At 32.6% G+C, this 23,359-nt stretch overlaps 3 protein-coding genes across 3 annotated transcripts; 1 reads left to right on the top strand and 2 right to left on the bottom strand.

Moving 5' to 3' along the window:
• The first annotated feature begins 1,587 nt into the window (after positions 1-1,587).
• LOC148764966 (uncharacterized) lies at positions 1,588-2,122 on the top strand. The gene is made up of 2 exons (XM_088814612.1): positions 1,588-1,717; positions 1,770-2,122. The coding sequence occupies exons 1-2, from the start codon at positions 1,588-1,590 to the stop codon at positions 2,120-2,122; spliced, it is 483 nt and encodes a 160-aa protein (XP_088670738.1).
• A 2,144-nt stretch (positions 2,123-4,266) lies between these two features.
• On the bottom strand, positions 4,267-7,812 carry NPC1 (non-specific phospholipase C1). Its single transcript, XM_012984342.2, has 3 exons — positions 6,468-7,812; positions 5,635-5,811; positions 4,267-4,832 (listed from the first exon to the last, which is right to left on the bottom strand). The coding sequence occupies exons 1-3, from the start codon at positions 7,579-7,581 to the stop codon at positions 4,516-4,518; spliced, it is 1,608 nt and encodes a 535-aa protein (XP_012839796.2). The 5' UTR covers positions 7,582-7,812; the 3' UTR covers positions 4,267-4,515.
• Positions 7,813-18,736: 10,924 nt separating this feature from the next.
• LOC105960146 (3'-5' exonuclease) lies at positions 18,737-19,505 on the bottom strand. Its single transcript, XM_012984320.2, has one exon. The coding sequence runs from the start codon at positions 19,466-19,468 to the stop codon at positions 18,737-18,739; it is 732 nt and encodes a 243-aa protein (XP_012839774.2). The 5' UTR covers positions 19,469-19,505.
• Between the last annotated feature and the right edge of the window lie 3,854 nt (positions 19,506-23,359).

Below are 23,359 nucleotides of genomic sequence, written 5' to 3'. Positions count from 1 at the left end.
ATAAACATGTAAGTCAACATTATCAAGTTAATTAAGAATTATTTAGAAATAACAAAAAAAAAATTAAAAATAAACAATAATAACAAAATATATAATAAATATGTCTAAAATAAGATGAAATAGTTGTGAATGACTAAGATTGATTTTAAAATATCGAGGTAAAATAAATTCTTAAATTTAATGTACTTATCGTTATTTATGGATTTTATTAATATAAGTGATAATATGATTTAACCATAGTCAATTATGTAAAAAAACATAAAAACAAAATAAGTTAATAAATAATAATGTATATTAATTACATTTTAGTATTATAATTTTAATGTTACGGATCTGTTAGTATACTACACAATATACTAAAAAAAAAAAAATTTTTTTTTTTTTTGATACTGTAACTATTTTTATAAATTAAATTTCAACAATGTCTTTTCTTTAGAGTTTCAAGAGTTTTCAAATGATCATAATATTATAAAAATTTCGAAAATTTCAGAAATTGCATTAATTTATAATCTCTTGATCCAAATTCGGATATAATGGGATTTTTCACAATGTTTTCACTCTTTTTTCGGAATTTTATAGCGAAATGCATGAACATCCAAAAAAAACTCAACAAATTGCAATAAATAATACCTAGAAAAAACAATATGCAGTACAGAGTTCCTGATATAAGAAAAATGCTACAGATTCCTTCATTACCAAAAAAATATAAGCTAAATATTTAAAATAGACATATTACTACCAAATCTTCAGTGATTGTTTTTTATAATATCATTCTATTCATTTTGTCACTTGCATAACATTTATGAAATTATCATCGATCTTATCACATTTTTTTCATAAAAATATATTACGAAGACATACTAAATCAAATGTAGTTTCATTTTACGGGTTTTAAAAGTTTCATATAATTTCTTTATTACTAAATATGTTTATTTAATTTACATATTTCGATAAAAGAAAATTTATAAATTTATAACAAATAAAAAAATAATAAATAAAAACATCTTAGAGGTTTGAGATGTAAATCATGAAACTAAATCACGCCATTAAAAATATTTTATGGATTATTAGAAAAATATCATTTTCCAATGATCCATAAATCCTAGTCGAATTTGATTTATCCAATAAATGGAATACAAAGTTCCCAAACATTACTTTTGTCTGTGTTAAATAAAAAAACAAAATAAAAAAAAAAAAAAAAAACAAAGAGAGATCGAGAGAGAGCAGTAAAGTGCAAATATATTAATTGGATGTATTGATTGCAATATACATAATATTTTTACGTACATAACAATATGTAATATACATAGATATATAATAACTTACTAATAAGGGTAGAATAGGTATCACATAAAAGTTAAGAAACATAAAACATTCATGCTTTTAAAGGTAGGGAGATTATTTTACTCAGTATTTTACCTACTAACCAAACAGGAAAAGTGAATTACATACACTTTTCACAATTTTACCTACCGTTTTCCACAAACCAATCAGACCCTAAATGACGCCATACAAGTTCGGGCATCGGAGGATAAGGAGGCGCGTATTGTTATCCAGTATCTCAACTTCGGAATCAAGACTTCAACGATGCTTAAGGGCATCTGGATTAAATGGCAGCCTCCATTCCCTCCCAAGGTTAAACTGAATGTTGACGTACGGCTCGAGGAAGGGAGATTTTTGTTCAGGTGGTGGCGTGGTTTGCACCTCTACAAGAAACGTAGTTCAAGGGTTTTCCCACTTTTACGGCAAATGAACGCTTCTTTTCGCAGAAGCTCATGCTATATTAGATGGTTTGCTTATATGTCGGGAATTGGGAGTCGAGGAATTGATTTTAGAATCAGACTCAAAGCTGGTATTAGACATGATACTTAACAAGGCTACCATGGCATGGGAGATTCACTACATTATATCTTGCATTCGGCAACTTCTTAAAGACTCTTGGGGTGGTCAACATGTTCATAGAGAGGCAAATGGTGTAGCCGATGAATTAGCTAAGCTGGCTCATGATCATAAGGAGAAGAAACGGTATTCAACAGGTGACTTTCCTCGTCAAATTCGACCCTCCATTTTATTAGATCGCGTCGGAATGCAGCGCTTCCGCAAAGCTTCGAAGCTCAACTGAAGATGGTTTTTATGATTACCTACAGCCTCATTCAACTGTGTAGTGGTGGATGTTTGGTTATTTGCATTAGTAACCCCTTTTGGGGCCTTTTAGATATTTTTTGTAATTTAGCTAGCTATAGGGTTGCTAGTTTTAGGATTATCTTATTTCACCCCCATTATGGCCAAATTGCAATTAGAAAAGTTAGGGGAATCCTTGGCTTTTTATTACCATTGTAGGGGTACTCTTTCCTTGTGCTAGGCCCACAAGGTTTTAACGAGGCCCCAAACGCATATTTATAATGGAATAACAAAGTCTTTTTGGCAAAAAAAAAAAAAAATTTAAGGGAAATAATGAATATAGAACGACTTTTAGTAAATGTATGACATTTTTTTAATTTTAATTTTTAGAACGTATTTTAGTAGCTATAGACATTTTAATATAAAAATTAATTATCATCCTATATTTATCGTTAACTACCTACAAACTACATTTATTCTCTACAATTTACGGCATCAAACACATCTAAAGAAACTCTAAATTTATTTATCTTTCATATTCAGTATTGAGTATAACAAAATTTATTTGATTTCTAGATTAGTATGCTGAATTAATTCAAAACTTACAGTCAAAACATCCAAATTGCAAAAGAAGATCGAAGATGCATATTTACTATGGATAGTTAGAGATGGAGAGATATACATATTTACACTCAAAATTACAAATATGTACACTATCAAACTATGACTGGGTGCAAGCCCTATGGTTATTATGCTCCCTTTTTCGATAATACCATTGTTATCATTGAAGGAAAATACGGATTTTTTTATGGCACAGAAAACAGAAAACACCAAATCCGGCACATAAAACAATAATTTTTTTAGCACCTAAGTGGAGATTTATACCTCACTTTCAGCTGTATTATCCTCCAAAATTAATAAATCCATGTTCTTGTTGATTAATGATAATTAATGATATAATATAATTAATAAATCCATGTTCTTGTTCCAATGTAACGTCGATGGAGACTTATAAAAAAAATGAAAAAAAACTAGATGAGGTATATTAGGTTTTGAATTTTTAAATATTAAGTGTCTACGTTTCCTAAAACTCTTATTGGGATATTCTCCCAAAATATTATCGTTAAAAACTTCTAAAGGAATTTGACAAAATAAGATGGAATATATATTAGATTTTGAATTTTTAAAATAAGATGTCCTACATTTACTAAAACTATGTCCTGCATTTATCACCACCCTTATATCAAAGAGCGAAATATGAATTGAAGCTCTCTGTATTAACGAAAGGTTCGAGAGAGTTTTCTCAAAGAGCTCCTACTAAAATTAAACTTACTAAATTGGAAGTACTTGACATTTGCTCAAAAGACATTTACTTCATTACATCGAATTTACATTGTGCTATTTTTTCAACACTTAAAAGTCACACATATTACATATATGATGTGTCCCCAAGTGTTTTACGGGTTATGCCATATGTAGGGGTGTAAATGAGATGAGCTGGCTCGCGAGCTTCCGAAACTTGCTCGAAAAAAGCTCGTACTCGAGCTCGAGCTCACGAGCCCGAGCTTTTCGACGAGTCAAGCTCGAGCTTCATTTTAGTTGTTCGACAGCTCGCGAGCATTACCTTTTCTCTATATTTTTTAATACATATTAATAATATATAATAATGGATATTATTAATAATAAATAAAAAAAGAATAATATTACTTTTTTAATTGAAAAAATAAATTTGATGGATGGGTTTTTGGTTGTGCCGAGCTCGAGCTCGAGCTCCTTAAAAACACAAGGAGCTCGAGCTCGAGCCTTGGCGAGCTCGAGCTTGAGCTCACAACATAAGACGAGCTCGGCTCGTTTACACCCCTAGTCATATGTGTAATTCTTGCGCAAGATTATAACAATGACGTTTATCTTATATTCTACAAGAACCAATACTTCAATATTTTCATGTTAGTTAAACTCAGTTTACTATAATCGACCTACGCATAAACAAATACCAAAGCACTGTTTCATTAAGTGAACAATAAAATCACATATATAAATAAAAAAAAAAAAAAACTTTTAGTCTACTAACCTAATACCGAAGTAGCAGCAGAGTGGCCGGTCTATGTCCACATTACTCCTTCGTTTCGATAAAGACCCGCATAGTTTACTATCCAATCCCGCATTTAGCACTCCCCTTATTTATAGTATTTCAAATACAGTATAATAGTGTAATACTATCTTCTTATACAGTCCATATTGTTTTTTAAAATTCAAGTCCTTAGGAATCTAAACATTTTTTTTTATACAAATTCATTCCACACTCGAAAAAACTTATATACAATACAACAACAATAGAGCGATGGCGTGGCGTTGGGGGGGGGGGGGGGGGGGGGGGGGGACTAAACAATGAGTTCACAGCGATTCGTGACCGTCCGATTGTGCTGCAGGTCTAGTAGTGAGAGAAGGCCTCATGGTGACGAGTGCTGTTTCATTAGCACCAGCCATTAAAGCAGTTCGCCCAGCTTCTAGAAATCTTTTAACTGCACCTTCTGCGTATGCATTAGCTTTGCCAACTGTCATCTCTCTTCCGATATCCGGGTACGAGTTTAGGATACTGTCGCCGTTGAGCTGTGATGCTAGCTGTATTAGTTCCACTTGGAATTCCGTCAGTTTTAGGTCTTCTTTTGGTCCATGTGGTCTTAGTGATGTCTTAACTTCCGGAAGTTTCTCTGCACACGCGTACACAGATTTAAAGATATTGGGTTTTCTGTGTAGATAATTAATACACAAATAGAGGACAAAATTGCAACACGTTTATGTGCGAGAGAGAGTTTTCATTGCCAAGAGAAATGAGTTTATACTAATAATAGTGCATGGTACTATTATTTAAACAGCATGCTTGCTCTACAAGGACTTCCAATTAGAAAAATAGAAGACCAAGACTTGCAAATTACGACTCAAAAAACAATTTTTACAATACGACATCAAAGAACATTTGTCCCAAAACGAGGAAAGCACTAAATACGAGTTCAAAAACATTAAGCGTAAGAAAGATCAATAATAGATTAGAGAATAAAACTTCACCACCTAAGATAAGCTTTAATCTGCATACCCTAAATCTATAGTTTTTGGCCACTAGTCAACCAGCTGATTTTAAAATACCATTTTCGTAATGCCAATTTTTTAAATATTTAAAAAAAAAAAAAAAAAAAAAACACCACTTTAGTCGCAAAATTACAAATAGTCGGATCGGTAGATCAGTATGCATTAACAGAGAATCATTACGTTCGTATATAGGTGACACGCGGATAAAATATAGAAGCATCAGAATATCTCTTGGAAAATTCATCACTTCAAAATTAGGTGCTGAAAATTGAAAATCTATCTTAACCCATCCAGACAAGGCCACTTCAATAACAGAACACAATGCATATAATAACACAAACAAGAAAGCTCCTTTCGTTTGAAAATTACATACAGAGCTCAATAGACTAACTTAACTTAACAACATAGCAAAGGAAAAGTGCTGACCTGGACAGTCATCCCGAGGAGTGTCACGCAAATAGAAGTATTTCTCAAAGGTGCCAGCCCATGCATCCCTTTTAGTCAAAAAGTTCGAATTAAGATTAAAAAGCTTCTTTACTGTAGCAGGAATCGACGAGTGTTCAAATTGCGAGGTTGTCGTTGGACCACTTGGTTCATGAATCACTGCACACACACACACACACACACACAAAAAAAACAGATTACAAAATGTAGAGAATAATATTCTAAAGAGAGAATCATAAATTTTACTTCGATATCAAGAAATTGTACACTCAGAACACAGAAGTACTCGTTAAAAGATGTATGTTTCTCGTCTCCCCTTAACCGTACACTCGTTCGTCCAATTACAAATGTGAAAAACAAAAATCAGTTAGGTATGCTCGTGAAGAAAAAATAAACAGGCACAACCTCCTATTTTCACATGCTCTTCGCAAAATAAGCGAAATGCATGTTTACAATCTCTGAAAACAGATATATTAATTGGTCATATATGTAGTATCAGTGACAACAATCCATGCAAAACACTTGAATGCATCCTAATTCAATACGAAAGATTCGAATTTTCAGACAAAACAAAGGTAAAAGTTCGTGCTTTTAGATTAAATTACACAAGTTAACGAATCACGTTATACAATAACTAGCTTCAAATTCCCCAAGCATATTCATTCTACTACTGCGTTACTTCATGTCAAAACCTTCTTTCTCGTATACACGAAGTCACGATATTCTGGCCAACCCCATAATTCGTAAAAAATATAATTTATTCACTATAATAAACTATAAAATGTCGAATTGAATTGAAGAAAAGCAAAACATACCGGTGCCTTTCTCAATCCAAGGGGAAATCAAGAGAGTGGGAACACGAACACCAAGCCGATCGAACTTGAAATAAAACGGATCAGGCCCGATTATCCCATCCGGATTCGGCACACCGGAAACAGGGGTAGGGACATGATCGTAAAATCCACCGTGCTCGTCATACGTAATCAAAAGAGCCATCTCCTCCCACTGCGGGCTCGCCCTAAGCGTCTCGTAAACCTCCTTCACAAACTTCTGCCCGTGCGCCACGTCGTGCGAGGGATGATCGTCGTTCGCCGGGCACACCTCCACGTCGAAGTACCTCTGCTCGATCACGACATAGTTCGGCAGCTTCCCCGTTTTCGCGTGGAGTTTGAACTTCAACGCGTAGTCGTGGAATTTGATGATGTGCTTGAGCTTCCTGAGGCTCTTGAAGAACAGAGTGGCGGGGATATTCTGGTAATATATCCCGAAACTGAGGTCGTTTTCGTCAATTGAGTCGAAAATCGTCTTCTGTGGGAACCCGTTGATCAGGTCTTTCCTCACGTTGCTGGAGGCGCCGTGCGAGGTGGCGGAGTGAACGTAGAACCGGTTCGGCTGAGTCGAAGCGGGAACCGACGCGAACCACCGGTCCATGACGGCGAACTCGTTTGCCAACTCGGTGTAAACCGGCACTAACTCCGGTTTGAACCCGCTCATGACGGTTTTCGACATTCCGTCGGCCTCCATGCTCTCGGCCTGCTGCACGAACCCGTTCATCGGGGCAGGGTTTGCGGAGGTGTCGGCGCCGCCGAATATCTGCTCCCTGATGGCTTGGATGGAGTGGCCCGGGTCGGAATCGATGAAGAAAGCCTCGTCGGAGACGTAAACGGGTCGGGACTTCGGGTCGGACGCGTTGACCCGGTTGAATTCGGATCCGGTGAGGCCGTCGATGTCGGGTCGGGTGCGCTTCAGCCAGCCTAGGATGTGATCGAAGGAGCGATTCTCCATAACGAGAACTACTAGGGTTTTGATTGGGCCTTCGATTTTGTGCTTTTCCTTTTTAGGGAAGGGGAACGAGTGAGAGACGGCGGAGGAAACTAGAAGATAGGCGAAGACGGCGAAAACCAAACGGCTCCGCCGGATTAAACCCATTTTTTCCGTCGGCGGCGGCGGCGGAATTAGAGAGAGAAAGAAGAGAGAGAGAGAAGATTACAATTGAAGGTATATACTGAAGAATTATACTACTCGAGTTTTTTGAGTTTCATCATATATCAGTGATATTAACTTTGTTTTGACTGACAAATCATCTGTTTGGTTTGGTGGTTGCTTTCAAGTTTGGGTTTGCTTTTTATTCTTCTAAATATCACTATCTCCTATATTTATATTTATTATTATATTTTGCACGGAGGCTTTATTTTGAAATTTATTCAATTTGACTCCACTATTATTTATAATATTTGAAGTTTTTAAGGTAAATTACAACCACCCCTATATGGTCAAATTACGAAAAACCCCTCATGTTTGTGTTGAATTTTTTAGATTTTATGGAATATTCTCAATTATGTACCTGTTTTATTTCATAAGAGCTCCACAGTTTGAAACAAGATGATCATAAGATGTGGTTTTTGTTTTTATATATCAGATTGTGGTGCATCAGAAACTACATTTTTGGGCAAAACGAGTACAAATTAGAGAATATTCCATATAATCTAGAAGATTATGTTGATTTTAAAACCATAAAGGTGGACATGTAAGAAGATTTATAGTTGAGAGGTAGTTGTAATTATCCAAACATGAGGGATTTTTTCATAATTTGACCATACCCCAGGGGTTGGTTGTAATTTAACCAAGTTTTTAATGTGAATAAACTTTGCAAGAGCATATCCAATAGAGTAGAGAGCTATAAAATTATTTTATATATTGACTTGTGAATTTGTAATACTATAGTATTGATTATAGCTTAATGTTTATGTATGATATTTTCCACAATTATTTTTTTATCTGCATATTATTTTAAATTCTAATAAATATTAAAATATTTTATTTTCTATTTTTTATAACACAAATAAATATTAAAAACAACAAAAAAGAAATATTTCAACCATGAAAAACTTGTTTTTTTTTTTTTTGATTAATTTATAATAAATATATAGTCCGATTATTTTAGTTAGAGTCTTCAAATAAAACTTCAAATTTAGGAAACTATACAACAAAAAATGGAGTCTTTTTCTCGTATCAAACAAAAAATCCTTTTTTATTTATTAAGTTGAATGGAGAAACCAGTGGGAAAAAGAGGAAGGGCTTAAATGCCACACAATTCAAGAGTGTTAGTGGCAAAACGTTGATCACTTATTTGTTTAGAATATTCCTTTAATGCCTTTGCCTAACTTATTTGACCAATTTATTATCAAGTCCAACATGTATAAATATGGTGGGTCTCTACGTTTAAGACACCAATGGATATTGATACACTAACGTGTTTTCTTTTTATATCATAAATCTAAAACTAAAAGAAAATCATTATCAAATTTAACAAATCAAATTAAATAAAAAAAACAAAAGAATTATTATAGTTTAATTAGTTGGATCGAACCAGTTGCAAGTTAAACTCAGGGTGTATTCCTTTTTTTTTTTACCAATAGTAAGGAGGTGTGTGGCTAAGTTTATCAGCTTTTCAAAACATCTTATAAATTGTTTAATAACTTGTTTGGTAATAAGATAAACATCTTCAAATTTTAACAAATTAGAGGGTTTCTTTCTCTATTTATGAGAGGCTTTTCTTCTCTCTTGACGAGGATCTTTCTCGATATTTCTTACTGATAATGGATTATTAGATCTTAGTTTTTATTTCTATGTCACAAATACTCTTAATGGTGGTGGCTGTGGAGTAGCCTAACCAATCGCCATGAGTTGTCTCGCCTGGAACTGTCAATGGCTAGAGGGAACATTCGTAGATCGTATTTGAGAAAGTTATCTGCTAGAAAATGAGTTATTATTCTACGAATCATATAGATGCTCATGTGTATGACGATGATGCTAATATCAATTGGAGATTTACGAGGATCTTTCACTCGAGTTACTAAACGAATTACGAAACTAAAAGAAAAAATTCTTAATCTAAAGAAGTTTAATTTTAAGGAGAAGACATGTAAAAAATGTAAAGGATTATGTTGAGACCAAAAAAATATGATGTAGAGACGAAGTGCTAAAGTTTATTGAATGAAAGAAGGAGATAAAAAAAATCTTTTATGCCAAAGCATATTCTCAAAAGAAAAAGGAAATGATTTTGGGATTAAGAAACTAAGGCTTAATCCCACTTTGCACCCTTAAAATGGAGCATTTTGGCACTTTGTACCCTTGAAAAACAATAATAGCACTTTGCACACTCAAAATACAATAAATTATTCACAATGCACCCTGAATTGAATAATAAAGGCAATTTTACTTTTTATTGCTTTTTTTTTTCGGAATACAAAATAACAATGAATTGTTATTTTCTTCAACCTCCAACCTAATTTTGAGCGCACGAAGTGTGAGAAAATAAAAATCACACCGAATCATTAAAAAAAATTATATTTTCTTACAAAATAAAATAAAATAAACTCTTGTCACTAAATTATTCGATTGATGGATTTTTTATTGCAACTAGTGGAAGTATTAGGTAAACTTTTTAGGAATAAATATGATTTTCAGATAACTTGATAACGAAAGAGTTGAATGATTTTTTTTTTTTCGTAATATATTTGTTTGTGATAAAAAAAATGTAATTTTTAAATATGTTGATGAGATTTATTCTTATTCTTGCATTTTATAATTTCAAAATGATTGATGAATAAAAATATTTGACATTTGTCATCCTAAAAAAATTCCATTAAAAATATTAAATTACCTTTATTAGCTTTAAAAATTCATTTAGGGTGCATTATGCACGATTTATTGTGTTTCGAGGGTGCGAAGTGCTATAAATTTTTTTCGAGGGGTGCAAAGTGCAAAAATAATTTTAAGGGTGCAAAGTGAGATTAAGTCTGAGTGGTGTGAAAACGGCGTTGAAAAGGAAGGCATTGTTACTAAATACTAACTACTTTCGATATTTTTTGCATTAAAACAACCAATGAATGAGGTACTAGGTAGACACGGCCACGGGCCGGTTTTGGGCCCGGAACCGGCCCGAACCGGCCCGTTGACGGCCCAAACCGGGCCGTTGACCAAGTGAACCGCCCGGGCCCGTGAACCGGCCCGTCCCATCCGGGACGGGCCCGGTTCTGAAAATGATGAACCGTGAACCGCCGGGCCGGCCCGGCGGTTCACCCGGATTTAAAAAAAAAATTCAAAAAAAAAAAATTCAAAAAAATTCAAAAAGAAGTGAATAACGGCCGGTTGAACCGGCCCGAACCGGCCCGGGTGAACCGGCCGTTATTCACTTTTTTTTGAATTTTTTTGAATTCCCCCCCCCCCCCCAATTTTTCCTATAAATACCCTCACACCCCAATTTTTCCTATAATTTACTTATTCATCAAATATTTCAAACTTGTGCTTCTAAATTGACTTTTCATTTATTTCCTTTTCCTTTATCTATTTAAAAGTATTTCTTTTAATTTACTTATTCATTAAATAAAAAAAACAAAAAAAAAATTTAAAATTTCCTGGCCGACCCGGAACCGGCCCGGATAGGCCCGAACCGGCGGGCCGACCCGGCCCGGTGAACCGTGCACGCCACGGGCCGGTTCCGGTTCCATAAAATGTGAACCGTGAACCGGTCCGAACCGGCCCGGAACCGGCCCGAACCGGCCCGTGACCGTGTCTAGTACTAGGGACAGTGGAATCGAGAGTCAACCAGAAAACAAATGTGGAACTGTTACGGAAATACACAGCTCAGAGGTGAAACATGCATTACAAGAGATGTATCCGCTAAAATCACCAGGGCCCTATGGTTTTTCGGTGATTTTCTACCGACATTGTGGTACATAGTAGAAAAATATGTCACTAGATGGGTATTGGGGTTGTTTAACCATATGGAGTGTCCCTCAACTTACAACTTTACTCATATTATTCTCTTATATAAAAGTGAGCTAATTCGCAAACTATGGTTAATTTTCGCCCTTGCTGGTCTGAAAAAAGAACAGTGAAGAAGGACGTTATGGGGTTCGACGAATCAGCAGCAAAGTGGGTCCTGCTGACTGCTGGCCAACTATTGGAGATATTAATATTAAGTAATTCATTTTACTAACAACTTAAGTTTTTTTATCATTCAACATGGTATTAGTGTCACACCAAATAAAAGGTCTTGAGTTCAAATTTCATTTCAAATATTTCAAGTGCAAGATTTCAAATGTAATTCGTCAACATTTGTCATCATTAGTGTTGTTGTTGTGATGTTTCTAATATGTAAATAAACTCAATGACTTATGTGATTATTGGTTGACAATATTCGATGTCATCATCGTACCTCAAAAACTTTGGTACTTACTTCAATGTTGTTAATGAATGTTCATCATTTATGAGTTTGAAATATTGTGCATTTGCCTTAGTTAACAATCAATTGGTCTGTACTAAATTAAGTATGCGATCGTTAATTAAAATGAATGTGAAACGGAAATGGATTTTCGAATTGCTCGGATTCAGTCTGAATATTTCCTATTTTGGAATAATACGCTCATCCCAAATTTTGAATGTTACGATTTTTTTTCTTTCTTTTTTTAAATGTAATCGGAATACATATTAGAGTATGATATTCAATACACTCAATTTATATCCAATTAATAATTTGAAACCTTAAATTTTACCCCAATTTATCAATCATCATTAATCCAAAATAACGTGACAATTTTCGACAAAGTTATCATAATTATTATGAGTAGATTATATAATAAATTGTTATAGAAAGTATAAAAATGATTAAATATTAGACATATTTGATAAATTCATAACAAATCAATACTTATATATATATATATATATATATATATATATATATATATATATATATATATATATATATATATATATATATATATCGATTGGGAATAATAATAAGAGGCTATTACAAATACGCCCATGGTGGAAAAATTATTCCAATCTAGGTCCACTTCCAAATTTCTTTTACAAAACAGTCGAGACAAAGTTCAGAAACATGTAAATGACTAATTTATAATGCCCGTGCCTCTCAAAATTAATTAACAAAACCTTATTCCTTACTTTCCATATCTAAATGGAATTGTGCCTCTAAAAGTTATCTAATAAAATATGTAATGGTTAATTTATGTGTTCTTTGCAAAGATAAGATAATTCTCCAGTTTTTTTAACTTACATAATATTCGTTATACATATACTATTTTACCCTTAAAACGGGAGAGAGAAAATACCCTAGGAGTAGTCAAAAAACATTTCTTTTATATATAAGATAAGATTATCTCTAGAAAATAATTATATAATGAAATTTTAGCAATGGATTATGCATAATGAAATTAAAAATAAGCAAATTTTGTTTATCAATAAAAACTATAGTAACAAGTATTAACAGCTTACCATGCAGAAAAGGAAAAAGAAAAACTATTAAATTCGAGTAGGATTTTTCGATTAGAATACAAAATATTAACTACTAATACTGAATCCAATTCAAGTGAGCTAATGCATCCAAAATAAAACTTTAGCAATGGATTTATTAAGCAAAATTAAGTTAACACAATTTGTTTGTTTGACAGCTATAAATTAGGATAAAAACTCAATTGAAATTCATTCCGCAATTATTGAGCAACCATTTCAATGGCTTCTTATAATATTGCTCGTTTTATTTTCTTCTCTATAACGCTTGTTGCCCTCTTTATTCCTCATGAATGTAAGTTCCAGTTTGATTTTTTTTTTTCTTCTTTCTATTATATATTATTATACTGTATTTAAAATCTCTTTAGAATACATATTTTGAAGTGATAGTAGGGATAATAATGTGGATTCAAATCTATAAATATTGTTTGATTCACATGAACTCAACCAATAATAAAAAAATAGATTATTATGGATCAAATGTGAAATATTAAGTCCTCTTTTACTCATGAATTATAATCAACTCTAGCTATCAATTTTACAATTCTTAAAAGGGAAAATTACTGTTTTCATCCCTCAAGTTTGCACTAGTTTCACATTTGGTCCCCTATGTTAAAAAAATACATTTAATGGTCCCTCTTGTTTCAAAAATTTGACACTTTTGGTCATTTCCGCCAATTTACCGTTAATCCGTCAGTTAAAAGAATGACGGACACATGTTTGATTCCATTGGCACTAAAGAAAATTTAATAAAAATGACCAAAAGTGTTCAAAATATTGAAAAATGAGGAACTAAATCTGTTTCCGTGTGAACATAGGGGACCAAATTTGAAATCAAGGTAAATTTGAGGGACGGAAAGCGTAATTTTCTCATTTTCTAAACAATGCAGTACTAAAAACAACCAAACATGCAATGAGATTTCGGTATTTGTCATATAACCCCTAAGAAAGACGTAAAATACACAATTATTTGAACATGGTTTATTGGATTCGGGCAAGATCCTATCTTACACGTGTATCGATAATTATCCATTTTGCACACACTGCAGTCATTGCTATTTGTCGATAATTGTATGTAAATGTACGGTATAAATCCATTCGATATATTTCATTTTGTGTCGCAAGTACATGATTGATAGACCTATTTTTTGTTTTTGTTTTCTCTTTCTTTTTTTCTTTTCAAATTGGGTTCAGGTGTTTATAATAACAAAGAAATATTGGCAAAAGGTGATGGAGGAAGCAAATACTATGATTGTTTCCATTCTACAACACTATGTGGAGAATCTGATAATGATTGTTATTGTTGCACATATGATGACTACTGCTATGAATACGAGCTAGAGTGTCTAAACGCGTGCGGTGCGGCAAAACATTCACCAAAAATTGTGTCTTGATTTTTTTCATTTAATTGTTGAGGGTAATGAGACCAACAATTGTTTGGAATTTTTAATTAATAATTAAATTATAGATGGATCGACTTATTTTGTTTTTCTTTTCAACTTATTTATGCAAAAATTTCGCTAGAAAAGCACTTTATACCGAATTTGTATGGGGTTTTCATAACGGGACTTTATAGCTCAAGCACTGTTGGGCTAAATACCTACACGCAAGTGCACGTATCGCAAATAAGTTGTAATAATGGGTTCGTAAGAGTCGGATGTCCATCCTACAGAGAATACTCAAATTACCTAATGCTAAGTACTAAGTACTAAATTCTAACAATTATTATTTTTATCCAGCCTACGCAAGATTGTCAAATTTAATCAACAAAAAATTAAAGTAATTATGAAAGCAAATAATCACATGAAAAATATCAATAAAAACGGACCTATGGTTTTATCTCCCCTCTATGCGATAATTCATCACACAATTAAACCTCTATCATGCAAGTTACGATTCCTGATTATTAACTCGAGACACTAAATTACTTATAACCCGCTGTCACGTGTATTATAAGCCTATTATTCATAAATAGTTCACTATATGTCTATGCAAACCAATTATGAATAAAACATTAACTAACAAGTCTCGTAAACGGCTACCTAAGGTGATATCTGTATATTTACGATAACACATGCAATTAACACACTAATCCGGTGCAAACTACTCGAAGGCTCTTCTATCCTTGTTGTAATTATTAAAACGATCTCTCGATTCAATTCTAACAATAACACATAACAACATAAATTAGCTAGATTCATGCACTAAATAAGACCAGATAGAAGAAATAATCATGGAATTTAAACTTGCATAATATTAGAAAAATAGGTTCAAATTACCATATATGGTTGTAATAAAATCCTAGATTAAAAAACTTAGCTACTCATGTTCTCTACGAAAAACATCATAAAAATACGAAAATACATAAAAGTAGAAAACAATAAAAGAAGAACTATGATGAAGATTCATTAAGTCTTCGTCTTCGATTCTCCGTTCTCTCGCTCCTCTTGCTTTAAGATGGTGCAAATTAAAAGTGTTGTAATTCGTGCTTGTCTTTGCCTTTAAATAGATACTTGTCTCGGTAATAAAATTTGGGTTTTCTTGTGTGGTTAAAAACCCCAAAAGTTGTCTTCAACGTGTTTTCAAATGCCCGTGTGAGAATCAGTACAAATCTCACACGACCGTCCCAGATTTTGAAGTTACTGTCCAATTTTCATATATAGTTGGCACGGCCGTGCCAAATATGGCCTATTTCTCACACGGTCGTGCCAGGTAATTTTTCAGCTTCCTATTGTTTTATTCTGTTTTATTCCGCTTTTGACCCCTTTTTGCTTGTTTCATCCTTGAAACTCCCTAATCTTCGAATTATACTCAAAATACAACAAACCAATAATTAAGTACCATAAAATCGATAAAGTTCACAAAAATCCTCGTAAGAAATTATATTGAGTGTAAAATGTACACTCAACAAGCACCCATACACACCTAAAGAAATTCGAACTATCAATATGTGATCAAACATCATTAAGGAAGAGACTGCATGTGGTAGCGCCTACACTAAATCTTAGAACATGTCTTCCTGCTGGAAAATTGAATCCCCAAGAGCGTGTCATTGATAAATTCGAATGAGATTCGTTTTTACATCTTAAAAGTTTTCTAGCATGCACTCATGCATGATAACTTCTGGATTAATTGCAGAATAATATCTAGAACTTACAACATGATTCAAATACGATCCTCAAACCCCGTCTCAATTTTGCAACGGCGTGATGCATGAATGGCGTCATGCAGAATCACGAACGGAACTGTTCCAAATTTGTTGCTGCCAAAAATTCAGCGGGCTTCAAAAGTTCATAACTTTATTTTGGAAAGTCGGATCGATGATCGTTTGCTTTGGGTTGAAGTCCTACGTGTTCGACATCTCTAGTAAAAAAATCATGATGATCTGATGATAGGTGAAGTTGTGGGTCAAAAACACGAGCTGCTGTAGAAAATTTGAGAATTCACATTTGCGCTCAAAACTTCCAATCTTCTATTGTGCATCCCGCATTAATAACTCTTAAATAAGTGTGGGCTCATTTGGAACAATTCTTAATCAATAATTAAAAAAATAGGGTTAATGTCAAAGAGGCCCATGACAAGTGCACTTAATTAAAAAATTGACATATAACTTTTTTGTCTTTCTAATATTTCCAGCTCATTCAAACTTATTTGCAAATAAGGAAAACACTTTTATATATACCAAAATTACCCCAAATTCCTTGAAACTCGACTTCAATTTCATGATTTACACCCCAATTTAGCTCAATTTCACCAATTAACCAATTTTGACCCTAATTCTAATTTCGGCCCCAATTTTGACCCGCTGCCACCGGAGACCGGCGGTCAGCCGTCGTTGACCGCCGGTTTCCGGCATTGATTTTTTTTTTTTGTTTTTTGAAAACGTTTTATTTTTGTGGCAGGTCACCCGCCGTTGAATGCCGGGTCTCCGGCGTTGACTTTTTTTTTTTTTTTTTCTTTTTCTTCTTCTTAAAAAAAATATTTTAGTTAATATTACTGTCTTGGTTGCTAAATTACTTACAATAATTTAACTGTTTATTGACTTTTTCTTCTTCTTTTCTTTTTTAAATATTACTGTCTTGGCTGCTATATTACTGTCTCCAACTGCAATTTAACTGTAAATTGACTTTTTTTTCAATTTTGTTTTTGCTTAAAAAAATTATTTAATTAATATTACTACTGTCTTCGCTGCTAAATTACTGTCTCTAACAGTAATTTAACTGTTGATTGATTTTATTTTATTTTGAAATTTTATTTTTTCTTAATTATTTTTAATTAGTATTAGTGTCTTGCCTGCTAAATTAGTGTCTCTAACAGTAATTAACAGCGGAAACAGTAGCTTAACTTTCTGAGACAGTAATTTTATTGTATTAATTAATTTTATCGTCTAGGCCTGCAATTTTGCTATCTTCGACCGTAATAGTATTGTCTCCAACCGTAATATTACTGTCTCATGCAATAATATTACTGGCTGAGACAGCAATATTAGTAATATTACTGTTTGGGAAATTAATATTCATAATATTACTGTATGAGATAGTAATTTAGCAGCCAAAACAGTAATATTAATGAAAATACATTGTTTTAAGAAAACAAATTCATAAAAAAAACCAACGCCGGAGACCGCCGAAAAAAAAAATTCAGAAAAAAAAAGTTTTCAAAAACAAAAGTCAACACCGTAATCTGGCCGAAAAAAAAATCAGAAAAAAATTAACTGTTTTTTCAAAAAATTATTAAAATGGAGGTTAATGTGATATATTTGTTTAAATCCGGGGTCAATGCGTAATATTGAGGAAGTTGGAGTATAATGATGAAATTGATAAAAAATATATTATGGAGGGTATTTTAGACTAAAGACATGGGGATGAATTTATTTGGAAGACTGTTTTTTGTGTTGACCAATGTGCACTAAGTCCCTTTTTTTTTGCCAAATAACTAAGAGGGAAAAAAGTAAAAAAATCTTCTCCTAAACGTGTTGTGAATTTTTTATTTTTTGCAAGAGTTGGAATTTTGATTCCTCCCTCCAACAAATCATGTGTATATAGGGAGAGAGAGTGAGAGAGAAAGAGTAAATCGAATGATAAATTGAAAATGAGTAGAACAATACTTCGTCGTATCAGAAGAATTGAGAAGATGGTTATTGATTCTAGGGAAAATTTGTAAGACCCTGATTTGGAGAAGTCATGTGAGGCATATTAAGAATCTATATAATTCAAAGAATGTAAGAATCTAATTGTATATTTTACATTCTTAGGGGTTCTATGACAAATACCAAAATCTCATTGCATGTTTGGTTTTTTTAGTACTGCATTGTTTAAAAAATGAGAAAATTACACTGTCCGTCCCTGTTTTTTGTTTACTTACATTCTTTGAATTATATAGATTCTTAATATATTTTATTAGGTTATGTGTCCTTCCACAAATATTCTTTTATTTTTTATTTATTATTATACAATTTGAATAATGTCAATAGCTTTGTGTCTTGATCACTTTGGCCATCCTGAGATATTATTTTAGAAGATCCAAAATATATGAATAATCGAGACAATATTATTTTAGGAAATATGGATTCGAACTTTACTTTGATTAGTGAAACTAATTATTTTAAGTCCCAAGTTTGTTACCCTAATATTAGTTTTCTTGCCTAACTACAAGTCTACAACTACAAAACACCGAAAATTTGAATACAAGCAGCTGAATAATTTCTTTCGTCAAGAAACAAATTTCATAAAGATTAATACCCATAACATATTACATATATAAGAAGCTAATTTGAATACAGTGGCGGTGGCGGTGGCGGTAGGCGTACAATCCCATTATACAGTGGCGGTGGCGGTGGCGGTGGCGGTAGCGGTGGCGGTAGGCGTACGATCCCGTTTGGATGGAAAACCCGAACACATAGCATGAAACCAAGTTCGAACGAGACAGCGGCATCAATGGCTGCATATTGAATTTGAGCGGAGTCGAGTTCTTCAGCGTCCCACTTACTCAAAGTCACATTCAACGGCTTCTCCATCTTCTTCCCAAGTAGAGCCAACGCCATCTTCTTGAGTCCCATATATCTGTAGTTTCGATCTTGACCGTCTGTCATCTTCTTCGACATTCTAGCAAGATCATTAAGATCGGCAATTCTTCCCACTCGCAACCCATGATGATCGTATAGTTTGTCCACGTCATCTTTTATCCCCACTCCGCAAAAAGTGTGACGAGGATCCGCTAGGAAGACTTGTAGCGATTTAGGGATGAAATCGGACCGAAGAATCTGGAAAACGAGGCAATCGTGGCCGACGCATAGCTGAAGTACAGCGATTGGATGGTCTTCTTGCGGCCCCAGATTGGGCAGCCACTCCGTATCGAGTCCCGCGATGATTTTTGCTGATCGTACATGCGTGTGGATTCTGCAGACGGACGAAATCCAACGGTGAACTTCGTCCCCTTTGTTCGTCGTTGTTACATTTAGTATAGTATTTTCGAAAGGAAACAACAATAAATTCGGCATCTTGAGAGTTGAGGGAGGAGACGAGATTCGTGTTTAAGGTTTTCTGAATTTAAGGTTTGAAGAACAGGTGTATGTGTATATATTTATAGAGGTGGCCGAGAGATTTATATTAGGAAAAAAATTTAAGAAACAGAGTTGGAATTAAATTATAAAATACTTGCCATACAAAGAACGAGATTAAGAAAAGGTAATTAGAGAAAGTTGCTGAGTTGGTGATTCGAGCCCAGATCTACGGCCGAAAATGTCTGAAACCTTGAAGATCTTGGAAGGAATCAACGGCCAAAACAAGTTATTCCTAAATTATAAATTATGTAATTTAATTATTTAAGAATACTCAATTCATAGGATTTTCTATTATGGAAAATATTAATTTATCATGTTTTGTATTTCCGTGATTTCAATATTTAATTACAATTAAAATCTAGCCGACCATGAATTAACGATTTTACAAGTATCTACATATACTATCATAACTTTTATAAAGAGGAAATAACATTTTTAAGAAATAGTTACAAGTTTAATTTTTCAAAATATAATTAAAATATTTATTAAAAATATATAATTATTGATATCAATTCTTTATTAAAATAGTTCCTGATTATCCCCTAATTAATTACACCCTTTAGGATCAAGTGCTATTTGATAAAACCCTTAATCCTTTCATTAATAAGGAGTTTGAATTCGATCCATATTTTACTAATTGATATAAACTCATGCCCTTTTCCCTTCCTTTATAATCTCAAAATTTCCTTTCCACTATCTTCTTCCCCCTTCATCTATCCCCATTTTTTGTTTTTGTTTGTTTTTAATTAATTTCCTTTTTAATTTATTCTTATTATTTTATATATTTATTGAAAATTATGTTTTTTTAATCCTTCTTTTCTCTGTTAGGTATATTAGTCTAATTAACGAACTGACTGCTATATTTATGGTTGAATAATGAAATTGACTACTAAAACTAACAAACCATCATAATGTCGTCAACGAAATCCAGCATGATCCAACATAAGAATCCAAACAATAGCCAAACAATTTGATGTGTTGAGAGGGTGGTTGTAATTATCCAAACAAGAGGGGTGTTTTTGTAATTTGGTCATACCTCAGGGGGTGTTTGTAATTTACCCAAAAAAATAAAATCAAAACCAACTATTTATTTACAAAACAACAAATATACAAAAATTGTATTGATTTATACAAATCAGATGATGTATTGACAATGAAAGAATAAAAACGCACCACCGGTATGCCATAAGTCCAATTACACGTGACAAAAATAAGGAATCAATATTCAAAAATCCAAAAATGAATCAATAAACGTACGATTAACCTTAATCTACTACTGAAAATAGTCGATTACGGGTCCAACCTTAATATTGATGTCTACTATAGTAATATTACTCCAAACACAATAATATTATTGTGGTTGACGGTAATATTACGTCGTCACAGTAATATTATTGTCAACCACATCAATATTAATTCTTTTGATTTTTTATCATGTTTGCCTTCGTTGAACGGTCAATATATTAATATTACTCTATTACTCAAAAATATGATTTGGTGTGTTAATATCACTCTGCTAGAGAGTAATATAGCAATATTATTGTGTTAAGCAGTAATATGCTTAATATGCATGTCAACCACAACAATATTATTGTTTAAACGGGTCCAAAACGTTTAAGAAAAAATAATGCAAAAAAAAAATAATAATAATATTCAACGTCGCCGGTGCCGTTTAGCGGCGGCAGGAAAAAAAATCAAAAGAATTAACACCAGGGAAAAACTTGATCGTCGGAAAAAAAAAAGACCAAAAAAAAAGAAAAAAACAGAAAAAGTTAACGCTAGTTGCCCAACGGCGAAGGGCGAAACTGTAGTAAAAATTGGGTTAGAGACAAAAAATTGAATAATTGGTAAAATTTGGGGTCAAATTGCTGTTAAATTGAATTAAACGATGAAATTGGAGCATATTAAAATGTGATGAGGTATTTTAGTCATTTACAGACCTCTGGACATTGTTTGGATTTTACTTTTTTTAAGATTTGTTATCTAGATCCCTTTATTAATAAGTAGCTCATGAGAGGCTTATTCAGTTAATTTTAATAGATTGGATTAATAAAGGTTATTGGTCACTCACCTTCTTACAAAAATCTCATAAATAAAGGAAACATTCATGTATATGACAATATTACCCCCAACCATTTATACCCAATTCTTAATTGTAACCCCAATTTAATCAATTTTGTACACAAAAATCCAATTTTGACCACAAAAATCCAATTTTTACTTTTTTTTTTAAAACTTTTTTTTTTTTCAAAAAACTTTTTTTTTTCAAAAAAACTTCTTTTGCCGCCGGATTCCGGCGTTGACTAAATCGAGCCCAGATCTACGACCGAGAATGTCTGAAGCGTTGAAGATCTTAAAACCTGCTTGTTTGATTTATATATTTCCTATTAAATTTTTTAATAAATTTTTATTTAATTTCTTTTATTAATTTTGTATTTAATTTCCTTTTTAATTTTTTTTTAATTTTTTTTCGTAAATTCAATATGTTTATTGTACTTAAAATAACTACATGTAACTTAAAAGAATGTGGCTGATTAATGTAGTAAAACTTCATTCCATAGACCTACCTCAAATTCATCTATAATTTAAATCACTTTTATCCATTAAACTCTAACTCACCAATATTGCCTCCCAGATTGAACAAACATATCACATTCACCCCTTCTCATAATTTTCTTAAAAAATATTTTTTTTTCTAAACTTTTTTTTTTGTCGGGCCAGTAGTCGGCGTTGACATTTTATTTTTAACAGTTAACACAATACTTTTAATGTGTTAGACAGTATAATTACTAGACGAGACAGTAATATTGCATTGAGATAGTAATATTATTGTCTCAGTTACTGCTTGAGATAGTAATATTACTGTCTGAGAATATTATTAATATTGACACATTAATATTATTATAAAAAATTTAAAAAAATGTTCTAAAAAAAGGAAACCACAGAAATCGACGATTGTTTTGCCGGAAAAAAAAATTCAGAATTTTATTTTTCAAATCTATAACTATGATGCACGTAACTTCTGTACATACATGTTTTCACATTTTGTAAAAGGAAATGTTGTGACACATCTTGGAAACATTTTGTGGCAATTTCCGTCAATATTTAAAGTTTCGGTGATGTTTATAGTAATTGAAAAAAATGGTGCAATTTCACCTCCAAATTATCTTAATTTACCACCAATTATATATAAAATATCATAAATGCCCAATTTTAGCCTCCCTTATATTCGCTTAATCCTCCACTGTTCTATGTTACTATTATTTTATTTTTTTTGCAATGAAACCTAAAAGGGTAAAACAACATTCGAATAATCATCTAATTTGAATCAATCAGTTTGTGGGCTGATTGTGCTGAATGAAAAGTAAGCTATTTTTTCAAATTGTAATCCACGGAAAACAACAATATTAAAAATATCTAGTTTTTTTTTTCTTTTTTTTTTTCCCGAGACAAATGCTCTTAATTTATTTCTTCGTGAACGTGAATTCCTGCTAACATTTCAGTGTTTTTTTCTGACGAAGGTATGTTCACTTAAGGTGGAGAGGGTGAGATTATGTAGTAAAGATTTTAGTGGAAAATGGTACTTTTTTTTTGCGAATATTCTAATTAGTTTGGTGGTGCACAATTTATGAATTTATGCATAATATTGGTAAAAGAGAAAAAAATGGGTAAATCGAATATATTTAATTTGGTGTTGAAATAAGATATTTTGAAAGTGGAAATAACGACTCTAAAAAAATAGTAACGCATTTCCAACCAAAAAATCCAAAACTCATTTCAAATAAAGACTTGGAATTACTTACACTTAAAAAATCTGAAATCTTATGC

Source organism: Erythranthe guttata, chromosome 14, assembly GCF_056151865.1.
Source record: "Erythranthe guttata isolate IM_541 chromosome 14, IM_541, whole genome shotgun sequence".
NCBI lineage: Eukaryota > Viridiplantae > Streptophyta > Magnoliopsida > Lamiales > Phrymaceae > Erythranthe > Erythranthe guttata.
The sequence above is the reverse complement of the archived record's forward strand: the minus strand, read 5'-3'. Positions and strand labels throughout refer to the sequence as shown.